Source organism: Vombatus ursinus, unplaced genomic scaffold (genome assembly GCF_900497805.2).
Source record: "Vombatus ursinus unplaced genomic scaffold, bare-nosed wombat genome assembly UNPS02008961.1, whole genome shotgun sequence".
NCBI classification, from domain to species: domain Eukaryota; kingdom Metazoa; phylum Chordata; class Mammalia; order Diprotodontia; family Vombatidae; genus Vombatus; species Vombatus ursinus.
This window is the reverse complement of record NW_020948739.1, coordinates 6,098,573-6,123,149: the sequence shown is the minus strand read 5'-3', so window position 1 is coordinate 6,123,149 and position 24,577 is coordinate 6,098,573. Positions and strand designations below refer to the sequence as shown.

The window sequence follows — 24,577 nt, the reverse complement described above, 5'->3', positions numbered from 1 at the left end:
CTAACACGTGGGAAGGCTCTAGCAGGCTCCGCAGGAAAAGTAAATAAACAACAAACATAGTGAATGATGAATGGCAGCACTAACCCAAAAGGTCAACCCTGCACAACTAGCCAAAAACAAACATGGATGTCAAAGAGAATCCAAGGTGTTCCCCCCACCCCAATTTATCTGAGAAGGACCAAGCTTTGTATTAAATTGTTAAGCAGCTGAAGAGAAGGAAACACTGTTTCCTTTTTGGTTTTATATCCTCAGCCCCTAGAACACTGCCCACCACATAGCAGTGGCTTAATAAATGCGCTTGATTGACCCACAGGTCCTCCGAGCACCCCAGCGCTCCTGAGCGCTGCCACAGGAGTCTTTCTGATGTTTCTGCCCCTCAGCTTAATTTCATCCAGCCTGTATCAAATTCTCTAGAATCAAGTATCTTCTCGTTTCTTTTGAGTCCTGAAGAAATGACCAAATACAGCTATGTGCAAGGAAAGTGAGTCCATGTCGCTAACGAGGGGCATTCTCAGAGCTTAAGGTGCACTCTCAGAGTTAGAGAAGACACTAGCTCAAGTCTCCAGCCTGGGCTGCCTGAGGAGGAAGAGATGCACGCGCTGAACTACTGTTCCAGCGTGTACCAGGAGGGTTTAAGCTGCTGGGAGTTGCAGGGGAGTGGAATTAGGAAACCGAAAGGCCAAACTCTGCATAGGCAGGAGCGGGGGATGAGAAGGAGGCTGCCCAGAGTGAGGTCCAAATGTGAGAAGATACTGGCCCCCTCACTCATTCCTTTCGCTTTGGTTCTTTCTTTCCCTCCTGCTCTTAGTGATGGTTCTCCCCTTCCTTTCCAGTCTTTCGTCTTTCTTTTTCTATTTCTTACTATCTTACTAAGTCGTAATACGAAACTGAAGGTTTTTAACTTTATTTGTTGCATTTATTAAATGAAGGTTTATATTCTTTGTAGCCCATTACAATTACAGACTGTTTTTCTGTGGGTTAGTTGCCCTCAATGTTTAAAAAAAAAAAGTCCTCCAACCTTGCCCTAGATGTTAGGAAACACATGTTTTTATTTTTTCCTTTTTTCCTTTCATTTTACATTTTGAAGGAGGTGGGAGGAGGCAAGAAGGAAAGAAAGAAAGAATGAAGGAAGAGAAGAAGGGAGGAAGGAAGGAAGGAAAAAAGGAAGGAAGGAAAAAAGGAAGGAAAAAAGGAAAGAAGGACAGAAGGATTTATTCAGTGCCTACTGAGCGCTGTGCACTGTGCTAAGTACTTTACAAGTTTACCTCATTTGATCCTTACAACAACCCTGAGAGGTGTGTTATTATTATCACCATTTTACATTTGAGGAGACTGAGGCAAACCAAAATGATGTTACCTGACTTGCCCAGGGTCATACAACTAGTAAGCGCCTAAGGTGGTTCTCAGGTATTTTACTTCAGGCCTAGTATTCTATCCACACTATAGCACCTAGCTTTTATTTACTAAAGATTCTTTTTGTTTTAAGAAATACTTTAACTCCTGCAAACTGAGCTTATATCTTATAATAACTCACATATATAGTGATTTAAGATTTACCAAGACTTTCCTCATCACAACCTTGTTTAGTAGTGTTACCCTCATTTTCCTGAGGCCCACTTAATCAGGGTTACATGTGTCAGATCCAGGTTTTGAACCTAGTTTATTGGGGTACGGTAGAATGAGCACAGCTTTCAGAGACCAGGGAGAATGGCTCATGTCTAGCTCTGCTTCTTACTAGTTGTATAACCTTGGATGAGTTTCACTGCCTCTCTTTGGGATCCCTAATTTATTTTTGGAAATAGAACTTTCTCCACATTGCTTCTCTTTGTGAGCTTTTATTTTTGAAAGCAGAACTTTTTAAAGAGGCAAAAAATACTATGCTTCATTGATTCACCCAGTTTAAGGATGTATATGAGGCTATCTACCCAATCTTTTTTTTTTTCACTTTCTAGTCAATTCCTCTATTTGCCACTAAGCAAATGGTCATAAACTCTCATTTAAGATTGAAATTTTTGTTTTACTTGCAAATTATGGTATTAAAATGGCACAGTCATAGTTTCATATTAAAGATTTGATGTTCAGGAGTGAAAGCAAGTAACTGAAAGAAGAACAAAACTGGGGAGGTTTGGAACAACTGGAAAAAGTAAAAAAAAAAAAAAATAACTTGGAGAATGACCTGAAAAGTAATTTTCAGAACAAAAAGTATGGCTGAAATGAACCTGGAGAATCCCATGTCCAAAACTGAAAAATGTAACCAGTCTAAATTCTTTAAATGGTATTTTTTCTCATAGAACAATTGAAGAAATGATATTTTACTCTTATCTCCACTGCCATTTTCATGTTCTCCACTTCTTTTTCCATCTTCATCTTCTGAATCCTCTATTTCCTGAATAACCATTCTTTTCCCTTTGGTTTGGGGAGCAGATTCAGGCTGAGACTTGTTCAGGTCTTTTTCAACTTCTGACATGATTTTCTGTAATGTGATCTTCATGTTAGGAAAATGTTTTACAGTAATAAAAAAAAACCATTTTCAAGTTTTAAAAGTCAATAGAGAGAATCCCATTAAGCCCAGTAGTATCAGAGACTCTCACAGTTGTAAGAGGCCTTAAAGGTCATTGACCCCCAACCCCTCCAAGCATGAATCTCCTCCTTGACATCTCTGCTAAGTGGCCAGCCAGTCGGCTTTTGTTTAAATACTTTTAGTATCAAGGAACTCCCTGCCTAAGGGAGAAGGCTATCCTACTTTACTTAGGCACACTTTAAACTGTAAGAAAGTTATATTGAGCCAAAAATTTCCCTCTTTTTAACTCCTGCCCATTTGGTCCTGATTATGTCCTCTGGAGCAATGAAGAATGAATGGGGGGGGGAGTAAAAAAAGAGAACAAGGACAAAGAGATTCAAAGCTAATTCCTCTTCCACATGACAGCCCTTCAAATATTTGAAAACTGCTATCACATCCCCTTAAGCCTTTTGTTTATAAATTAAAAATACTTAAGCTTCTTCAATCACTCTTTGTCCTACATAATTACTAGATGCTAAGCCACCTCCATAACCCTCCTCTAGACTCCATCCAGTCCTTTAAAATGCGGCACCCAGAACTGAACCCAGTGTTCCAGATGTTGTCTGCTCTGTGGGACTGTAATCCCCTTTGCTCTGGACATTATACATAGGAACATGTGCATACCGTGGCCTGAACCAACACTTTACAATAATGTGATGGGTTTTGGGAGAGTCTGATTTCATTGGCATAGGGGCCTCTCAGTGAGGAAACACCCCTCCTCCCCAATTTTGTTTTTTGCAACCCGTACTCTTAGAGAGTAACCTGGTGGTGGTGGTGAGAACTGAGAGATTAAATGCTTTGCCCATGATCACACAATTAGTATGTCTAAGAGGCAGGACTTGAACCTATGTCTTCCTGATTCCAAGACTGGTTAGCTACATACTATACCATGCTCCCTTATTATAAGAACATCATTAATGCATTATAAATATAACTTCACAAAATCTTGATGTAAAATCTCTAGCCATTCAACCAATCAGATGGTCTGTAAGAATGAGTTTGCTAATAAGTCCGAAGAGGGTTAACTCCCATGGGGATCATCTGCTTACCATCACTATGTTGCTTACTGGATGTCCCAAAATATTGTACCTATTGGAACTAATTATCCCCTTTAATGGTGTTTTGCCTAATGTTTTAATACAGTATTTTTTCCTAATCAAATTAATGTCATTGTGTGGGGGTATTCCTCTACTTCTATTAATATAGTCTAATATTTTACTAAGAGGAAGCTAGATGGCTCAGTGGATAGAGTGCTGGGCCTGCAGTCGAGAAGACCTGAATTCAAATCCGGCCTCAGACATTTATTAGTTGTGTGACCCTGGGCAAGTCATTTAACCTGTTTGCCTTAATCTACCAGAAAAGGAAATTTCAAATCACTCCAGTATCTTTGCCAAGGAAACACCATGGATGGCATTGGCATGCTTTGGTCCATGGGATCAAGAAGAGTCAGGCATGACTAAACAACAACAATATTTTATTAGACTTTTTGGCAACTATGTAATATTTTTACTGATATGTAGCTTGAACTTAATCTAAATCACTGGGGAACACTTTTACTTCAACTGCTGTTAGGACAGGTCTTCATCATCTCATACCAGTATAGCTGATTTTTTTGAACCCAAATGTGAAACTTCACATTTTTCATATTATTAGTTTGGATTCATTGTTATACCCATTAAGATTTTTATTTCTAATTCTGCTACATCCAATTTGTTAGTTTTCTTCCAGCTTCTATGTAATCTCAAATTTTGTTATTTCCTTCTATTTCTAAGTAGCTTAAGTAAATATTGAATAGGACAGTTAGTCAGTCAACATTTATTAGGGGCTTACTCCGTGCCAGGCACTATGCTAAGCACTGACACATAGAGCAGGACCAAGGACAGAGCTATGGGCTGGACAAAGGATAGTGTCCTGATCCCTGCCAATCAGACTTCCTATCTTCTCCCCCACTCCCTCCCCCAAATTCTAAGATTGCAGAAATATAGCAACCTGAGGAAACAATCATTTAGTCCTACCTCACTCAAACAAGGAAACTGAGGCTCAGGGAGATCAGCTTACTGGTACAGGGAACCACAGCTAGTGATAAAGCCAGAACTAGAAACTAGGTCTCTTCATCTTTGGTCCATCTAGCTCTCCTTGTAATTAACCACACTGAAGGATCATAGGATCCTAGACTTTGGATGCCAGATGTCCCATCTCCTCATTTTACAGATGTGAAAGTTAAGGTACAGAGAAATTAAGTGACTTGTCCAGAATCACACAGCTATTAAGTGTCTGAGGTGGGATTGGAACCCACCTCTTTCTGACTCCAAGTCCAGTGTCTCATTCACAATACCACTAAGAATTTTGATTGAGGGTTAAGAAAATGGGTAACGTGTAGGCATTGAGTTCTTTGGCGGGCTGAGCAGGCTATAGTAGGACATTTAAGTTAATGGGAGACTGAGCATCTAGGAAACTTGGGTGGATGGTAACCAGAATATGAGGGAAGGGCACAAAAAGAGAAGTTTAATAATTATTTTTAAAAAGCTTAATCTCTCATACTTTCTAGCTCTGTGACCTTGGGCACTTAAACTGTCTGCCTCAGTTTCTTCAACTGGGGAAAATAATAGCATCTACCTCCCACAGTTTTTGTGAAGATCAAATGAAATACTACTTGTAAAACATCTAGCACAGTGCCTAGCACATAGCAGACACTTAATAAATGCTTGTTCTCTTCTGTGAGGGATTGTCTGATGTTGGCTACTGCCACGTGGAAGTTGTGGCAAGATGGGGTAGGAACAAGATATTAGGAAGTAACCGGAGCTCACGCTCCCGAGGCAGGGGCTGTGCTAGGCGGAATTGTGGTGAACTGGGATGGGAGCTGGATACGGAGAAGTAACCGGAGCTCATGCTCCCGAGGCAGTGGGCAGTGCTATGTGGAGCTGTGATAAGCTGGGGAAGGAACAGGATACAAGGAAGTAGCCGGAGCACGTGCTCCTGAGGCAGGGGGCTGTGACACATGGGAGTGGGACAGCAGAAAACAAGTTCCCTTTGTCTAGTCCTCTCCCTAGGTGCAGCTCTAACCTCAGACGCCTCCTCCCGGTATCTGGGCCTGACTTCCTGTGTCATGTACTCTCCCTTTGTCTAAGCACTAACCCCAGACATCCCGTTCCCGGTATCTGATCCTACAATCAATGACTAGTAGGCGGGCTGAGGAGGAGGGGCTAAGTAGGTACTTAAGGGACAGTAGTGGTCGGAGCTCGCTCTCTCTTGCTCCTGCTCTCTTGCTCTTGCTTTCCTGCTTGGCCTTGCTGTGATGGCCTCTGAATAAAGCTCGAGTGTTTGCACCTCCTGATCGGCTCGTCTCTGTGTTTATCTGGGTGGGCACCGAAGACTGGTAAGTATGACTCTGGCAGCCTGCTCCTTATAGGAGGAGAGTGCACGGCGCGGCCGGCACACTCTTCCATCTAATATGCTAGTCTATCATTAGCCTTGGAGGTATGAGACAGGATAGACTCTTTTTTGTATCTTCTTGTATAAGAACTTGGGCAAAGGGGGGCAGCTAGGTGGCTCTGTAGATAGAGCACTGGCCCTGGATTGAGGAGGACCTGAGTTCAAATCCAGCCTCAGACACATAATACTTACTAGCTGTGTGACCCTGGGCAAGTCACTTAACCCCATTGCCTAGCCAAAAACAAACAAACAAAAGAACTTGGGTGAAGGAAGGTGAAATATAGGAGTTAGATATGACTTGCCCATTCACATTAAAATGGAGATTTATTCTAAAATGGTATTACTTATATCAAGAAAGAGAAAATACAGAGCCCCACTCTTCCTGCCACTACAGTAACTGCCAAGTTTCTTTCAATGTAACTAATTCCCTATGTATGAAGTTCCTTTAACTTTGTGAGAATGAGAGTTAATTTCACAGAATCACAGAATCATAAAATCTCAAAGAAGGAATCTCACAGGTCATCTGTATCAATCAGTGAATGAATACTTGTTAAGCACCTACCATGTGTCAGGCACATATGTGTTAAATGCTGGCAATACAAAAAAGAGGCAAAAGATAGCCCTTGCCCTCAAGGAGCTTACAGTCTAATGGAATGAGAAACTTGTCTGCATCTATTCTGGACTGGGTCTCATTCAGACCAATTTTTTTAGTTTAGTTTAGGAATGAAACGAGATACTTAGAAGCCATTCAACAGTCAGCAAAAGAAGATCTACTTATCCATGGCAGGAGAATGACATTCAACAAGGATATGCCTTGAGGACAATCCTAGTCAGCTGAGCAAAGACCCCTCCTCCGCCGCCCCCCACCCTCAATTGCCCATTAGGGCCTGCTAGCCAAGCAGCAGCTTGTTTCTGGAGTTCCTTGTGGCTGTCTTGTATATAAGTGATTAGGAAGTGATGTCAACAGCCTAAGCTCTTAGTCCCCTGAGCCAAGTAAGTCTTGACCATTTAAGGAAAAACTAGCCTAGCTTACATGGGATCAGAGGGCTAGCATATTCTCAGCCTGACAGGTTGTCATTTAGCGTTTGCTTTGAAGATGTTCACTGATTGGAAATCCACTACCTCCATGATAGCCCATTCTCCTTTTGGACCATTCTAATTGTTAGGAATTTTCCCTTAAAATTGAACCAAAAACCTGTCTCTGCAAATTCCACCTATTGTTTTTAATTTTGTCCTCTGGGACTAAGCAGAATAAGTCTTCCATCTTCCAGAACTAGCCATTCAAATATTTGAAGAAAGCCGTCCTGTCCCTCCTAAGTCTTGCCTAGGCTAAACACTTCTAGCTCCTTCAACCATTTTTCCTATGGTCCCCTTTATCATCCTGACTGTTCTGTAGATGCAGTCCAGATTATCACAATCCTCCCTAAAATGTAGTACCAGTGCTGAGGACAATATTCCACATGCGGTCTGCCCAAGGCAGAGCAGAGCTGGAGCTACTTGTATTGACCTTCCTCCCCTCATTGTTGCACCCCTGGGTCATGTCACTGGAGCCCTTCTTCCAAGATGACATCAAACCATTAATGGATTTGGTCATTCAAGCAGCTCTGAACCCATACAATTCTACAAAGTTTACATGGGGAAAATGCTGTACGTGTAATTAAACTAGATTTTTAGCAAGGTATTTGGTAAAGTATAACCTGCTTTTCTTATGGAAAAAACAGAGAAGTGGACTAGTGGATAAAGAGTGTACTTGGAGTCAAGAACAACTGTATTCAAATTCTGCACCAGTCATTTACTAGCTGTGTGACCCTAGGTAAGTCACCTAAAGTGTCTGATTCTTAGCTTACTCATCTGTAAAATGAAAATTATACCTGTAGCACTTACCTCAAAGGGTTATTGTGACAATCAAATGGGATGATGTATATTTTATTATAATATATTATGTATATTTTGTAAACCATAAGTATTCAACTATAGAAATGTCAGCTGTTGTTATTATGAAATGATTAACTAAAATTATAGGATTCCCCTGATCTAAGAGTCTGGCAATGTGGTCAAAAATGAAGTAAGATTATTCTGACATAACAAAAATAACAACAACAACAATAATGGACAATTATATTGGGCTTCAGAGTTTTTGGAAAACTCCTTACAAATACTATCTCATTTTATCCTTAAAACAATACCAGGAAATAGGTGCAATTATTATCTCCATTTTGTGGATGAGAAAATTGAGGCAGACAGAGTTTAAGTGTCTTGTGTAGGGTCACATAGCCAATGAGTGTTTGAGGTTAAAATTGAACCCAGGTCTTCTGACTCAAGTCCAGTGCTCTATCCATCATACCATCTAGCTACCTTGTTCTTGATGGAACCATGCTTCCCTTTCTCTATCACTGCTTCATTTTCTAGTTTTTCATTAATCATTCCTTTATAATACGTTCTAGAATTTTGCAAGGGATCAAAGTCAAGCCTGCTGACATATATAGATTTCAGACTCCATTCTCTTCCCTTTGCTGAAAATCAGGAAAACGTTTGCCCTTCTCTAATCGTATCCTACCTCCCCATCCTCCATGATCTTTCCAAAATCACTCTTAGTGTCTCAGCAATCACACCCACGCCACTTGATGTGAACTCCCCAAGGACAGCTAGCTGTTATCTTACCATCTCCCTATTCATCTTAAGCTTCAGCTCCCCATAAGTTATTTCTGCTCTAGCCTTTCCAGGCCAATGACCATTCTCTTCTGTGCAGAAAATGGGAAGCTATGTAGCAAGTGAACAGCTCTGCCTTCTTTGTTAGCAACAATCATCATCCTGTCTGTGTACCCTGAGTAGCAATCCCATCTTTTATTTGATCCTCTTCTTTTCTACCATTATAGTGAAAAATGAACAAACAAAAACCCCACAGGTGTGGGTGTTAAGTTTTCCTTGCCAGCCTCAACTCCTCCTAAGCTTCGACCATTCTTGCAGCCATGTTTTTGTATTCGTCTCTTGCCCTTCCTTCCATACTCTCTGCTATGCGTCAGGGACTGTCAAATTCTGTATGTCTTTTTACAGTTTAAGTTGGTGTAATGAATTTCTTGTGCATCCAACTCTCTCTCTCTCTCTTTCTACCTCCCTCTCCTCCTCCTTCTCTCTCTCTCTGTGTTTCTTTCTCTCCTCTCCCCCACCTCCTGCCCCAGGCTGACATGCCTGTAGAATTTTAGTCCATGGGATTTTACCTGTTTTTTCTCTGAATGGTTTGAAATCTACTCTGCTCAAATCTAGGATGAATGTCAGTCTGGGCCTATCTTTCTATTTCCTTTTCTATCAAAAATTCTAAGATGGAGCAGTCACTTTTTCCAAGGTTTCCCATCATTTCTACTGAAGCTACTTTGCTTGGTGAGAATCAGATCTGGAATAGAAGTTCCTCATGTTGGTCCCTTTACCTTTTGAAGGTTGAAATGATCAGTAAGGCAAATCAAGAAATTGTGTGACATTGGGCTCATTTATTTCTTCATTGTAACCTGGATAGGATATCTCCCATTATTGAGATAGCTATGAGGAGCGGCAGATAGAGCACTTGGCATGGAGTCAGGAAATCCTGAGTTCAGTTCCAGCCTGAGATGCTTACTAGCTGTGTGATCCTGGACAAGTCATTTAACCTCTGCCTCAGTTTTCTCAACTGTAAAATGGGGATAAGAACAGTGCCTACCTCTCAGGGTTGCTGTGATTTTTTTTTTTTTGCTTTTTTTTTAATGGTAATTTTTTTTTGTTTGTTTTCAACATTTACTTCCACAAGATTTTGAGTTTCAAATTTTCACCCCATCTCGCCCCTCCCCCACCCCAAGATGGCATGCATTCTGAATATGCCTTCCCCTAGTCTGCCTTCCCTTCTATCTCTCCCCCCCTTCTCTTATCCCCTTCCCCTTCAATTTTTCTGTAGGGCAGGATGGATTTCTGTACCCCATTTCCTGTATTTCTTATTTCCCAGTTGCACATGAAAACATTTTTTTTAAACATGTGTTTTTAAAACTTTGGGTTCCAAATTTTCTCCCTTCCTCCCTTCCTACCCACCCTCATTGATAAGGAAAGCAACTCAGTATAGGCTATACATGTGCAGTTATGCAAAACATTTCCAAAGTAGACATGCAGTGAAAAACTAACTCTATTTCCCTTAATCCTATCCCACCCCCCCATTTATTCTATTCTTTCTTTTGACTCTGACCCTCCTCAGAAGTACTTGCTTCTGATTACCCCCTTTCCCAATCTGCCTTCCTCTCTATCATCCCTCTACTCTCTTGTCCCCTTCCCCCCCCCATTTTCCTATAGGGTAAGACAGATTTCCATACCCAATTGAGTGTGTATGTTATTCCCTCCTTAAGTCAAATTCTATGAGAATAAGATTCACTCATTCCCTCTCACCTTCCCCCATTTCCCCTCCACCGTAAAAGCCTTTTCTTCTGTTTTTTTTTTGTGAGATAATTTACCCTGTTCTACCTCTCCCTTTCTCCTTCTCCTAGTATAATCCTCTCTCACCCCTTAATTTTATTCTCCAGATATGACCCCTTCATCTTCAACTCACCTTGTGCCCTCTATCTATCTACCTATATCTATATATACGTACATATAATTTTTTCCCCTCCAAATACCCTAATACTGACAAAGGTCTCATGAGTTACAAATATCATCTTTCCATGCAGGAATGTAAACAGTTCAACCTTAATAAGTCTCTTATGATTTTCTCTTTCCTGTTTACCTCTTCATGTTCCACTTGAGTCTTGTATTTGAAAATCAAATTTTCTATTCAGCTCTGTTCTTTTCATCGAGAATGCCTGAAAGTCCTCTATTTCACTGAATGACCATTTTTTCTCCCAGAAGGATTATACTCAGTTTTGCTGGATAGGTGATTCTTGGTTGTAATCCTATCTCCTTTGCCCTCTGGAATATTATATTCCATGCCCCTTAATATAGAAGCAGCTAAATCTTGTGTAATCCTGATTGTGTTTCCACAATACTTGAATTGTTTCTTTCTGGCTGCTTCTAATATTTTCTCCTTGACCTGGGAACTCTGGAATTTGGCTACAATATTCCTAGGAGTTTTCCTTTGGGGATCTCTTTCAGGAGGAGATGGGTGGATTCTTTCAATTTCTATTTTGCCCTCTGGTTCTAAAATATCAGGGCAGTTTTCCTGGATAATTTCTTGAAAGATGATATCTAGGCTCTTTATTTGATCATGGCTTTCAGATAGTCCAATAATTTTTAAATTCTCTCTCCTGGATCTATTTTCCAGGTCAGTTGTTTTTCCAATGAGATATTTTACATTGTTTTTTAATTTTTCCTTCTTTTGAATTTGTTTTACAGTGTCTTGATTTCTCATAAAGTCACTAGCTTCCAATTGCTCTATTCTAATTTTTAAGGAAGTATTTTCTTCAGTAATCTTTTGGACTTCCTTTTCCAATTGGCCAATTTTGTTTTTTAGGGCACTCTTCTCCTCATTGGCTTTTTGCACCTCTTTTGCCATTTGGGTTAGGCTATTTTTTAAGGTGTTATTGTCTTCAGTATTTTTTTGGGTCTCCTTTAGCAAGCTGTTGACTTGTTTTTCATGATTTTCTTGCAAAACTCTCAGTTTTTCCTCTACTTCTCTTACTTGCTTCTCAAAATCCCTTTTAAGCTCTTCCAAGGCCTGGGACTGATTCATACTCTTCTTGGAGGCTTTGGATGTAGGAGCTTTGGCTTCATTGTCTTTTTCTGGTTGTATATTTTGATCTTCTTTGTCACCAAAGTAAGATAATATAGTCTGACTCTTTTTGCGCTGCTTACTCATGATCCCGGGCCAATTACTTGAGTTTTAAACTCTTTGTTAAGGTAAAAGTCTACTTCCAATGTGGAGAATGTACTGTCCCAAGTTTCAGAGGTTTGTACAGCTGTTTTCAGAGATGCTTCTAGGGACCTGAAAATTTTCAGTTCTTCCAAGGTGCTATGATAAGGGGTGAGGTGTTTTCTCTCTACCACCACAATAAGCTCCACTACACCAGCTCTCCTCCTCGCCCCAGGACCGCCCCTCAGAACTGTGACCCAGATCCAAGCACCAGTAAAGCAAGAGATTCCTGCCTAAGCACTGGCAAAGAGATTCCTGCAATCCCCCTCTGATCAGCCCCTTGATTACCCCTCAGTCTGTGGGCTGGAAGCTCAGGAAACAGCCGTGGCCCTGGGGGTGGCTGAGACCTAGCTCCTTCTCTCACCGCAGTCATAGACTTTTCCCACTGACCTTCCAAGTTGTCTTTGGCGTTCATGGGTTGAGAATTCTGGAAACCACCACAGCTGCCCGCAATTCAGTCCTCTGAGGCCTGCTCCAGGGTTGCTGCGGCCTGTGCCCCCATGCCGAACTTGCTCCTCTCCCAGCCCGGCGAGATATACCTTTCTGATCAACCATCCTGGATGTCTTTGGCTGGAAATTTGTTTCACTCTGTCTTTTTGTGGGTTCTGCTGCTTTAGAATTTGTTTAGAGCCATTTTTTATAGGTATTTGGAGGGGTTTGGGGGAGAGCTCCAGCAAGTCACTGCTTTCCCTCCGTCATCTTGTCTCTGCCCCAGTTGCTATGATTAAATGAGATATTTGTAAAGCACTTAGCACAGTCCCTGACACACAGTAGTCATCATATAATTGCTTATTCCTTTCTCCTTTCCCTTTCCTTCTCCCCCATTATTGTGGTTCTGTGTGTCACCAGGACTGAGAGGAAGTTCAGCTACCCAAAGTTGCCCACTTTCGAGCTTAGAGGTACAGCTCATTAGCCCCATTGTAATGGAGGTGCAGATAATAATGCTGGTAAAGCATAGCCCCTCATCCAAACAGTTAGGAGACAAGGCAATGCTGTGGTGTAATGTCACATAATTGGACAATGAAGGCAGTAATAAGCCCTTTTGTTTTCATCATAGAATTGGCCTGCCTTTGCTCTATCTGGGCCACATGGTTTCTTCCACTGATGTCTCCAAAGTCACATCAGCTTCTTTTAAAAAGACTGAATTACCACAGGAAACAAACTCAATATTATCCTTCTGCAATAATCAGGAAATACTTTCATGTCCATTCACAAACTCGACATCTATTTTTCTTCAGTAAAATGCTATGGGTTTTCCTGGGAAACTTCTATACTAGCCTAAGTTCATCTGAAGGCCAAACCCAACTTTACAAAGGATGTTTTCCAAGGCAACGTCATTCTTTTTTTTGACCCTCTTTAATGCAGAGATCTGTGCTAGTGTTCTCTTCATGTCAGAGATTTCTGAAGCAGGAACCCAGGTGAGGCCTTGTTCCCCTTCCACAGTTTGAATCAGGGATGATCTCAATGCAGAAGTCAAGGCTGAAGGGTTTAGGGTGCCATTTAGGCCTCTTGTATGGCTCCTAGGAGCCATCTTCATGCTTCAGAGTGTGGCTTGGTTTTTCAGTCAAGTTTTCTGATGAATTAAACTATAAAGAAACAAGCTGCAGTGCTAGGACATTCCAACTTCTGACCAGGCTGATCATCCTGGGATGCTTCCCTGGCTAACATCTGCTGAGTAGATTTAACTCTTCTGGTCCTGGGCCAAACCAAGGCTATCCCTTGTATTCACCTGAACACCTTCACCAATTCTGCCAAAACAGCTTTCTCTGACGTCACTTTCAGAAAGCCGATGTTATAGTATGCTTTATATGGAAGTTAGGTGAAAAAGCAGATAGAGCGCTGAACTTGAAGTCAGAAAGACTTGAGTTCAAATCCAGCTCCAGACACTTATTTGCTCTATGACCCTGGGCAAGTCCCCTAACTTCTGTCTGGCTCAGTTTTCTCAACTGTAAAAGAGGGGTGGGTAAATATAGCAATTGCCCGCCCCAGGGTTGTTGTGAGGATTAAATAAGACAATATCTGTGAAGTGCTTTACAAACCTCGAAGCACTATAAAAATGTTTGTTGTTGTTGTTTCAGCACAATTCAATAAGTCATCAGGAATCTCACACCAAATACTTTCTATCCTGGGGCTCACTCACTATTGGCATGAACCCCTTTCCATTTCCTTCCCTGCAGCCTCTTCAGGGTCCTTGCAATTACCCAAAGGAAGGCTTTTCTAGCAAACTCCCAGTTGCACAATCCTCACTCTGGAAATAGTATACAATCAAAAGTCTTTGCCTTGTGCTACGTAGTATCTGGGGGCACTCCCCAGCTCACATCAGGGTCTCCCAGAAAAGATTACCCCAGGTTCAAAGTGCTCATCTGTTCAAAAACCATAGCTCATGAGCCCCACCACAAAAGTTGTATTTTTACTAGTCAGTCACGGGACACAAATAGTTGAAAGCAAAGACATTTAAAGAAACAGTATAGTAAGAAAAGTAACAAGAAAACATGCAGTCCATAAACTTGGCATAAACATCCACATCCACATCCACATCCACACAGGCAGCGTGTCCACATCGCCTAACATGGTGGCCTCTTCATCTCCTACTGCTGAGATGGTATTGGGGCAGGGGAGGATTATGCCTCCCACGTGTTTGGGGGAGTATGTTTGTATATCTGTCATTATTTTTGAAGTAAATACTTGTGTGTAAAAGCTAATCTGATTTTGAGTGACTAACTAGGGTGCAAGAGACAACATCCCCATAATGAGGGGAATGAGATCAGCGAGGGCCAGAGTGACTTGCAGATAGCCCAGACAGCCACCAATTCCCTTAAGGGCAGTGGAGAACTCTGGGGGAGGGGGATGATGAAATCTAACACACCTGGCCTTTTGGTGGACTGGGGAGAGGAAGGTGGCCTGTGTCACAATACCATTGGTGGGAATAACGAACATAGAAGGAGGCACAGACTTGTAGGGCACAAGGTCAAGGACGATAGGTAGAGGGGTCACTCATGCCTCTGTGACTGCCCGGCTGCTGACTGCCGCTGGCGATGCCATCGTGCTCCTCCTTGTTGGTCTCATGTGGACTGCAGTGTCTGCTGGAGATGGCAGAGCTTCTGCTGAGAGTTATTCTCTGGCCTTGAGTGGTCACTGCCCAGCAGTCTTGTGGTTAATTCCAGGTGCAGTCCCAATAAGGGCAAGGTTATGAAACTTATCTTTGCATCCAGTGAGGGGATGAATCCAATGCCCAGGATTGAACCAAGGATACAGTCCTAAAAAGTGTCCTGAACCTCGCAGTCCTGACTTGTGCATTGGGATCATCCCAGTTCCAAACTGTAGAGGAACAGCAAGGCCTCTCTTCTGTTTCTACTTCTAATCCTACCACTTGTAAGTCATCAGCTGATGTGCTACCTCTTCCCCATGACAGAAACAGGTACATCTCTTTTAGCTTGAAAGCTTGTTTTGAAAGGCAAAGCCTTCATGCATCACACTCTAAGCTGATGGCTCTCAAATCTGCCTATGCTGCCCCAATTTCTCCACTAACCTCCCATCTCACATCTCCAACCGCCTTTCAGACATTTCAGGAGCCATTAAGTAAATCACGTCCAAAGCAGAACCCATTATCTTTCCCTTAAACCCTCTCCCCCTTCTAACTTCCTATTACTGAGGAGGGCAACACCATCCTCTCAGCCCCTCAGGCTCACAACCTAGGAGTCACCCCAGATTCCTCACTATCCTAACCACCCCCCCCCAATATCCAATCTGTTACCAAGGTTTGTCAATTCCACCTTTGCAACATCTTTCCAACATCCCCCCTTCTGGTGCAGGCACTCATCGCCTCACACCTTGATTACTACCATAGCTGCTGGTGGGTCTTTCTGCCTCAAGGCTCTCTTCACTCCAATCCATCCTCCACTCAGCCACTAAAGTGATTTTCCTAACTCATCAATCTGACCATATAACACTCCCCAACCCCAGCACTAAATAAATTCCACAGGCTCCCTACTCCCTCTAGGATCAAACACAAAGTGCAGTTTGGCATTCAAAGCCTTTCATAACCTGGCCTCCTCCTACCTTTTCAGTCTTCTTACACCTTACTCCCACGTGTACTTTTCCATCCAGTGACACTGACCTCCTGGCTGTTCCGTGAATGAGAATTTCACTGACCAAATCCAAGCATTTGCACTGACCGTCCCCCATGCCTGAAATGCCCTCTCTTCTCATCTCTGCCTACTGGCTTCCCTTATGTCCCAGCTAACCCCATCTTCTAAAGAAAGCCTTTCCCAACCTCTCTTAATCCTAATGCCTTTGCTCTCTTAATTATTTCCAATTTATCCTGTATATAGCTTGCTTTGCATTTATTTGTTTGCATGTTAGATTGTGAGCTCCTGAGGGCAGGACCCAGCACTGAGTACAGTGTCTGGCACACAGTAGGTGCTTATTAAATGTTTACTGACTGAATTTTCAGACTGGGGAAAAAATCTTAGCAGCTTTTCTTCCAATATGGAAACTCTGTCAGTTCTATTAGCCTTAGCTTTAATGGGCGTTTCCTCTTCAAATAGTGATTCCTTACTCCAGACATCCCAGCTCTTTGGAACAGAGAAGAGCCCCAGCAAACTAGTACCAGAAGGCTTAAATCCATTCTTTTTTCTTTTGTTTAATGTATTTTAATAGCAAATTTATAGGAACAGCACAGAATACAGACATTAAAAACACATACTTACATATAGGCCAACTCAGAAAAGTATAGTGAATGGATGGAAAGTACTGTATAATAAAAATATTATGAACACCATTTAGTTGCCATCAATAAGAAACCTACTTATTTTAAAAAATCCAAATGTTGGCATGTCCAGAAACATGTAACAGATTTATCTATGATTATTATAAAGTTGGATGGTTGAAACTTGTTCACTGAAATATTTTTGACTACATTAATGCTTTATGTCATTTGCATTTATATTCAAAATTCACATACAAATGAAAACAGGAAAAAAAATTGCCAATACCTGATTCTATCCCCTAGTTTTCCATTCAAAATCATATACTGAGGTACCTTTTGACCCCATTGGAAAAAAAATCTAAATTCAAAACTACCAATAGTAGGAAGATTTTTTTTCTATTCTGAGAATGAAGAATGTTTCCTGAACTCATAGTGGAGTTTTAAGCTTGCTCTCCACATAAGTGGTGTGCTGGCTGGATATCTTTAGGCATGACTGCAACACGTTTGGCACGGATAGCATGTCGGCTGGTGTCCTCAGACAGACCAACCAGACAGGCCTCCCTTGGCTCCTACTAAGCCCCAGTTGCTACACTTTGCAAACGCAGATCTGTTTTGAAGCTATTTCACACATCCAACAGTAGAGAAGTGTCCCAATCAGAAGTTCAGTGGATTTCCCGGAGAGCCAACAGTCCCTAGCCTGGAGCAATAAATTTTCTAGACTCCTCTAGTACAAGAAGTTGCTTCCTGGGTGTTCTTCCGCCAGGGGACTTACCACCAGTTGCCTTGGTATGAGCCATGTATCTAAAAATGTCTCCTCATGGCAGCCCTAGTACTAGAGAGTGACAGAAAGGGCTGTGAACACTATTCTTCTGTTCTTTAACCTTGACTTCCAATGCTCACTAAAGGAGGCCTGGGGTCACTGTCAGAACCCTCATTCTGACTTAGGATTGATGTTCCTCGTGACCTCCTGATGAACAAATGACTGTTCAGCAGCACCCAGCGGGCATCGCACCCAGCGGGCATCAGTCTAGAGGCTGCCCTTCTGACAAGCTGCCCCAGGCTCTTTGGGCGCAACACCCCCAGTTTTCTCCACCCAGAGATTCTTTCAGTTTCCCATTTAATTGAGTGGGAAAGGGGAGAGGCTCAGAAACAAAGCTAAGCCCAGATAGCAAGGTTGTTTTCTTCTGCCTACCTGACCTCATTCCCACATAAAATGTGTGTACACACACACACACACACACACACACACACACACACACACATACACACACACATGGCTGTCAAGATGCTACTGGACATCTGCTTGATGAACTTCTGTTTGATGAAATGAACCCATTTCAATCAGTCTGTTTCACTTAATCTGGCCATGCTTATGCTACTCTGGACAAGGTGCCCGCTAGCCAGAGCTATCATAAACCATGCCCTGTGTTCCTCAAGCCCTTTCTGCCAGGAAGCTTTTAGTCCCCGTAGTTTTCATTGCAGAAAACTTTGTTGGAAGGGGAGGGAGGGGAAGAAGCATTTATGAACCACCTGCTATGTGCCAGGCACTGTGCTAAGCACCTTACAAGTATCGTCTCATTTAATCTTCTCAACAACCGTGAGAGATAGGTGCTACTATTATCCCCATTTTTCAGTTGAGGAAGCTGAGGCAGATAACGGTTAAGTGACTTGTTCAAGGTCAAACTGCTAGTAAGAGTCTGAGGCTATACTTGAACTCAGGTCTTCCTGACTCCAGGACCAGCACCCTGAAATGTAAGCAATTCTAGAGATTTATACTTATCTGTCTCTCCTCTAGTCCTAATCCTTAAGGCCCAATTGGGCAATCGAAAACAGAAAAGACATATTTCCCTCATATCCTAACTGGGGTCTCTGGGAATAAGTGAAAGTCCTTCCAAATAATGAGGAATTCCTGTGTTCACACCACCTATGGAACACACCAAAGGCTGCATCTAATTGTGTGTCTTGAACTAATAGGTCGTCTCAAAGAATATGCCAACAGAGCACACGTGCTTGCTAATGGTCTAAACTGACTATTGCTCTAGGCAAAGAAGACGCACATACATATTGACTTTGGACTGGACCTATGCTTACATTGGCGCAGGGAGCTCTCAGCAAGGAGGCAGCAGATGCAGAGGAAAGTGGCAGGTGGCCTCAAAGTCCAACTCAGGCCTCTGACACACACTGACTGCGTGACCCTAGGCAAGTGCTTAGCTGCTTGGTGACTTAAGCAACTCTCTACAAAGTTAAATCACAGATCATATAAAACAAGAGAGCTCACAGACTCACAGGATAATAGATCTAGGGAAATTAGGGGGCCTGTTGGATAGAGTGCTGAACCTGGAGTCAAAAGACCTGAGTTCGAATCCGGCCTCAGACGCTTCCTAACTGTGTGACTCTGGGCAAGTAACTTAACCTCTGTTTCCCTCAGTTTCTTCATCTGTAAAATGGATATAATAATAATAATAATATCACCTGCATCCCAGGTTTGTTGTGAGGATCAAATAAGATAACAATCATAAAGAGCTTAGTACAGTGCCTGGTACACAGTAAGTGCTATATAAATGCTAATTATTATAAGCTATTATTAGTCTTAGCCCTTCATCTTCCAGATGAAGAAAATATGCCTAGAGAGGTGAAATGATTTGTCTTAGGTCATCCAAGGGGTGGAAGAGCTAGGATCTGAAGCCAAATCTTCTGACTACAAGTATAACATTCTTTCCTTGACAGATGGCCTGTAAGAAACTGTTAGCACAACTAGAAAAGCAACAAAGGCCGACAGGCTAATAGTTTGTGTGTCTGTGTGTGTGCACATGTGTATTATGCATGTACATATGTGCACCATTTAAAAAAAACCCTAAGCATATTTCATGCTACTTCCAAAGAGATATTTATATTCTATACTACTTGTAATACGTTTCAAGTAGAGAATCTAGCCCTCAGTTTAAGTTTATTTGCTAAGGTGGTTGTCCATTAGTTTGCTGACATTTTAATATAATTGAGGAACACAAATTAGAGAAGCAAGCAGGAAATAATTTCCCTTACCTTAGCAATAACATTGTCTGGCTCAATATTTAGCACTTTCTTCAAATCCTCTATTGCTTCATGGTACTTGTTTTGATGTTTATATGCAGTGGCACGTCGCATAAAAGCTGCAAATTTGCAAAAAATATTTCTTTCAACACTTACACTCTAGACGGTCGTGGCTTATTTTGCAATTGAAGAGAGAATGTAAGTAGCACAAAACCGTTAATTATGTAATTACTAAGGTGTATAGACACTAAACAAGAATCATTTTTCCAGTCTTAATTTCTTTTTCAATCTTTCAATAGTAAAAAAAAAAAAGACAGAAAATTTTCAGACTATCTTGGTTCTAATTTTAGCTTATTTCATATTAGTATCATACTCAGTGTATAGTACCATCAGTGAAACTTGCATTGCACATTCAAAGTAATTGATAAAAGGTATTTCTGAGGCAATATCAGGAAAGAATCCTTTAGATTACGTGAGTGTAGAAATCAGCTATATCTAGGGGCAGGTACTTTCAGAAACTGAAATTGAATTATTAGCTTAATAGCTTAATGTGTCACGACTTTAACAGAACTGGTATATATCTTAATTAGAAGTCACTTAGTCCAACCCCAGGAAGCAGTGTGGAGTAGTGGGTTGAGCACTGGACTTGGAGTCAAGAAACCTGGGTTCAAATCCTGCTTCAGGTACATACTAGTTGTATAACTCTAGGCAAGTCATTTAAATACTCTGGACCTCAGTTGCTTCATCTACAAAATGAGGGCGAAGCTGGACTTGACCCTGGCCTCTAAGGTCTTTTGTAACTCTGAGTCTATGACCCTGTGAATTCCCTCAATTCAGATATGATGAAATTCAGGCCAAGAGACTGTAAATGACTCAGCCCAAGTCACAGAGGCAGCTGGGCCAGGGTTTAAATTGAGATTCTCTGAAGCCAAATTCGACTCTTTTTCTAATTAAGGATACTTACATGAAGGAAATAACTCATAATTAGATGTTACAAACAAACAAATTCTACTGAAATTAATTTTGTATCAATTGTTTTACCCTTTAAGTTTCCAGGTTCCAACTCTAACACTTTTTCGCAATCCTGAAGAGCATTATTCCAGTTCTTTAGTTTGATTTCTGCTTGAGCTCTGTTGTTATACGCAGCCACTGTGGGAGATACTGATATGCTCCTATGATATTAAAGAGAATCTATTTACCAAAAAAAGCTCAAATTGCTAGATATCAAAAGTATGTGTTATGTGTATATGTAATAACTCAGATAAAATTATAAAGCAGTCTAAATAGATAAAAGGTGATAAAATGAAAAATGAATACAAGCAAAAACACTCTTATATAAGTAAATTTTCAATAAAAGTTTTAAAATATATTTGAGTACTAAAGCTTAGCTCAGAATATGGAGGTGAAAATGGACTGCTTTAACTACCCAAGATGGCTGATCACAACCCAATAGACATAAATGCCAAGCTGACTTTGGATTACTATGAAAACAATTTTCTAGTACAGAAGGTAGAAGAATCAATTAGAACAAGTACTCTTCTTGTTTTCATTTCTTTGCTTATAGAAAATAAGCTGGAAGTGGCTCTAAATCTTTGAAGCAATGATCACAAGATCAACTGAATTTAAGACCCATAGGGACAAAGGAAGGAAGCCAACCAGATTAAGAAAATGAATTCTAAGAATGAAAATTTTATGAGCTTCAGGGTATGAGTGGGAAGGATCCAGCAGAAACAAAAACTAAGAAACAAAAGGGCTCCACAAATCTGGCTGCTGTTCAGAAAAAGTTGTATGATGTTCTGGAACAAATTATACATGTATTTAGGAATGATAAGGATAATAAGAGATTCAAGTTAGCTATAAACTCTGAGAAGGAGAATTACAGGAAGAAATAGGAAAGTAATAAAAGTGAAAATGAGTTTAGATTACTAAAGTAAGAAAGCACTGCACAGCTAAAACAAGATGACAAGATGTAAACCTGAAAAGAGCTGCTGCTTGTGGTGGCCATTAACATATTTTGTTCAAATTTACCATTTAAAAGAGAAGGAATTCAGAAATGTTACTGCCATGATAGTCAAGTGCCTGCCCTTGACAAAAGCCCTACCTCATCTTCCATCCGCTCTACCAAGGTCCTACCAAAGTAGAAGGATTGTGGTACAATGGCTCCAGCAACAGCATCAGTCTGGTACCCAAGGACCAGCCTAGCTAAGAGCAGAGAGGCTCTGGGTAGCAGCTGCCAGGAAAGACTGGCTGGAAGAGATATGTGGGACGAGTGAAGAGATCAGGTCATCACCGGCTACCTAGATAACTCGACCAGGACAATGGCATTTTTATGTCCATGGCAGTGGCTACATAGCCACACCCTGCCGACCTGGCCAGAAGCTGTGACAATCACTTGTCTGCTGGAGCAGAGCAGGATAATTGAAGCCATCTGCCCAGGTTGGTTTGATGCAATGGGCATTGTGAGGTTCATGATCTCCAAAAACAATTAAATCTTATGCTATTGAACCCCAAGATCCCAAGGCCTTTCCATCTACCCTGTAACTGAACCCTCCTATGTGTGTTGTTTCTGCCTATTAGAATGTGACACCCCCTTCTCCCCTCATTAAGCATAGGAACTGCCTCAATTTCCTAGTTGTATCTCCAGTACCTAGCACTGTGCTTGGCATATAAGTGTTGAATAAAGGTATTTCCATCCATTCATTCATCCATTCATTCTGAGGCTTGTTTATTATGCAGATTTTTTACAGAGTTTATAGAAGGACATGGATAAGAATCTCACAGGATGAAAAGGCACAGATGGGGCTGTGACCTGCATTGGAGGAAGGATTACCTATATTAGTGAGAATGAAGGAATATAGACAAAAAGATGAAACGAGTGGTGAAACATATGAACCAAAAAAGGGCAACTGGAATACATATCTCAAAAAAATTTTTTTTTCACATATAGTCCAATTCTTCCGTGTTACCAAAGCCAGTCACTGCTAAACGGGAGTTGGGAATGCTAGGATCAAATTCCTAATCTTTAGCACCAGCCCAATGCTTTAATTAACTAAACTAGAGGCAGTATGGTACAATGTTAGTCAGTCAATAAACATTTATTAAGCACCTACTATGTTCCAGGCACCTTACTAAGTGCTGGGGCTACAAAATGAGGCAAAAGACAGTTCTCACCCTCAAGATGCTTACAATCTAATGGGGGAGTCAACAAGTAAATAAAGTAAATAAAAGTGAATGATTAAGAGAGGTAAGACATTGGAATTAAGAGGGCTTGGGAAAGGTTTTCTTAATGCAAATAGTAAGAAGGCCACTATACCACACCTAAGGATCCCCGAGGCCACATGTTGATGTAGAAAACCACACATCATCATTATCTATGTTCTACTATGTCTCAATTTATTTTGAAAAATATTTCTCAATTATATTTTAATTTGGTTCAGGCCACACTCAGAGAGAAAAAAGGAATACAGACAAAAAGATAAAACTAGTGGTGAAACATCTGAACTGGAATACACATCTTAAAAAATTTTTTTTTTCAAATATGGTCCAAGCAGGAATGATGCGGGCGGTGACACTTCTGCTGTAGAAGATGGGATTTGAGGTGGAACTTAGAGGAAGACAGGGAAGTCAGCAGACAACGATGAAAAGAAGACTGACCCCTGAAGGCAGAGGACTTGGGTTCCAATTCTGCTTGCTATGCTGACTACTTGTGTGATCTAAAGAAAATTACTTAACCCTCCAGGTCTCAGTTTCCTCATCTGTGAAATGAGGGGTGGACTAGATTGCTTCTGAGGCTTCTTCCAGCTCCAGATTCTATAACTAATCCTAGATATAATTCTGTGCACTAACATCTTACATTTTTACTGCATTAACACCATATTAACTGATGGAACAAGACATGAAAATTCTACAAATGATATAATATTCTTACTTTCATATATCAGTAATCTCACAAGATTCAATTAGAAAATTGATGTTTGTTTACTACGAAGTTAGGCTATTCAAGAGTTAGCTTCAAACAGTTTAGAAAAGACTTGTTTAGAAACATAGTTTGTTTCATATACATCAGAAAAAATGAAATATTTCTTCTCTATCCCAAAAAGGAAAAAAAAGCTTAGTTAGATTAGATTCTAACCTCACCTTTGCTGCAACTTTATATAAGTGTCTCAACTTCTTAGGTCTGTTACTTCATAAGTCAAATAATGAAACTGGAGCAAATGATCTCCCAAATTCTATGTGAATCTAGCTCCAAAAAATATATCCATTCACTCAGTAATTTGGTAACAGTTAAATGAAAACTGGGGAGCAGTGCAGTATTAGCACTGCATAAAATAATTAAAACTGTACCTCTGGCAGTAGGATCCAGGCATCTCTCCTCTTCTCCATGAGCCATGTGATCACCCTTTAGTTCTCTGATTTCTTCATGAGTACATCTTATTAATTAATATGCCACGCCATTCCATTACCTCCTGTATCTAGACTTTCTGAATATGGTTTGCTCTTTCCAGTCCTAAATTCCTAAGTCCAAAGTCTCAGTGATAACTAGAGGACCACATGTGCCTACTTTTATTATCTCTAGTTTACCCTATTTATTCATACTTTCATGTATTGTCATCTGAGGACTTGGGTCTTATGGCTGGCTCTCTTGTTACATATTTTCTCATGTAAATTACTGGTATTAAATTACTGTCATTCTTCTTCCTACCTGCTACTCTCCGTGGTATCTAGCTTGGCATATTTCTGTGGGTAATTTTCTCCTTCCCCTTTCCTTCTCAACTTAAACTTTAAAGCCTTCTTAATTAGAGACATATAACTCCAGGAGATTATATTTTTACCAGTATTTACTTTATAACATTTTGTATTTATATATACACACATGTATACATGTGTATATGTATATGTATACGTATATGTACGCGTAAATGTATGTGTATCTGTACATTGTGTCCTTTAATAAGCTCCTCGGGGGACAGAGGCTGGCTTTTTTTTCCTT

At 40.9% G+C, this 24,577-nt stretch overlaps 1 protein-coding gene across 2 annotated transcripts in view; it reads right to left on the bottom strand.

Annotated features, from left to right (window-relative positions):
• SPAG1 (sperm associated antigen 1) overlaps positions 1 to 24,577 on the bottom strand; it is an 85,195-nt gene that overhangs the window by 34,000 nt on the left and 26,618 nt on the right. For both annotated transcript variants that reach the window (XM_027850004.1, XM_027850003.1), the window contains exons 9-11: positions 20,629 to 20,759; positions 19,600 to 19,706; positions 2,317 to 2,473 (exon numbers count right to left, since the gene is read on the bottom strand). In XM_027850004.1, the coding sequence (XP_027705805.1) occupies positions 2,317 to 2,473; positions 19,600 to 19,706; positions 20,629 to 20,759 (395 nt within the window). The remainder of the gene's footprint in view (positions 1 to 2,316; positions 2,474 to 19,599; positions 19,707 to 20,628; positions 20,760 to 24,577) is intronic.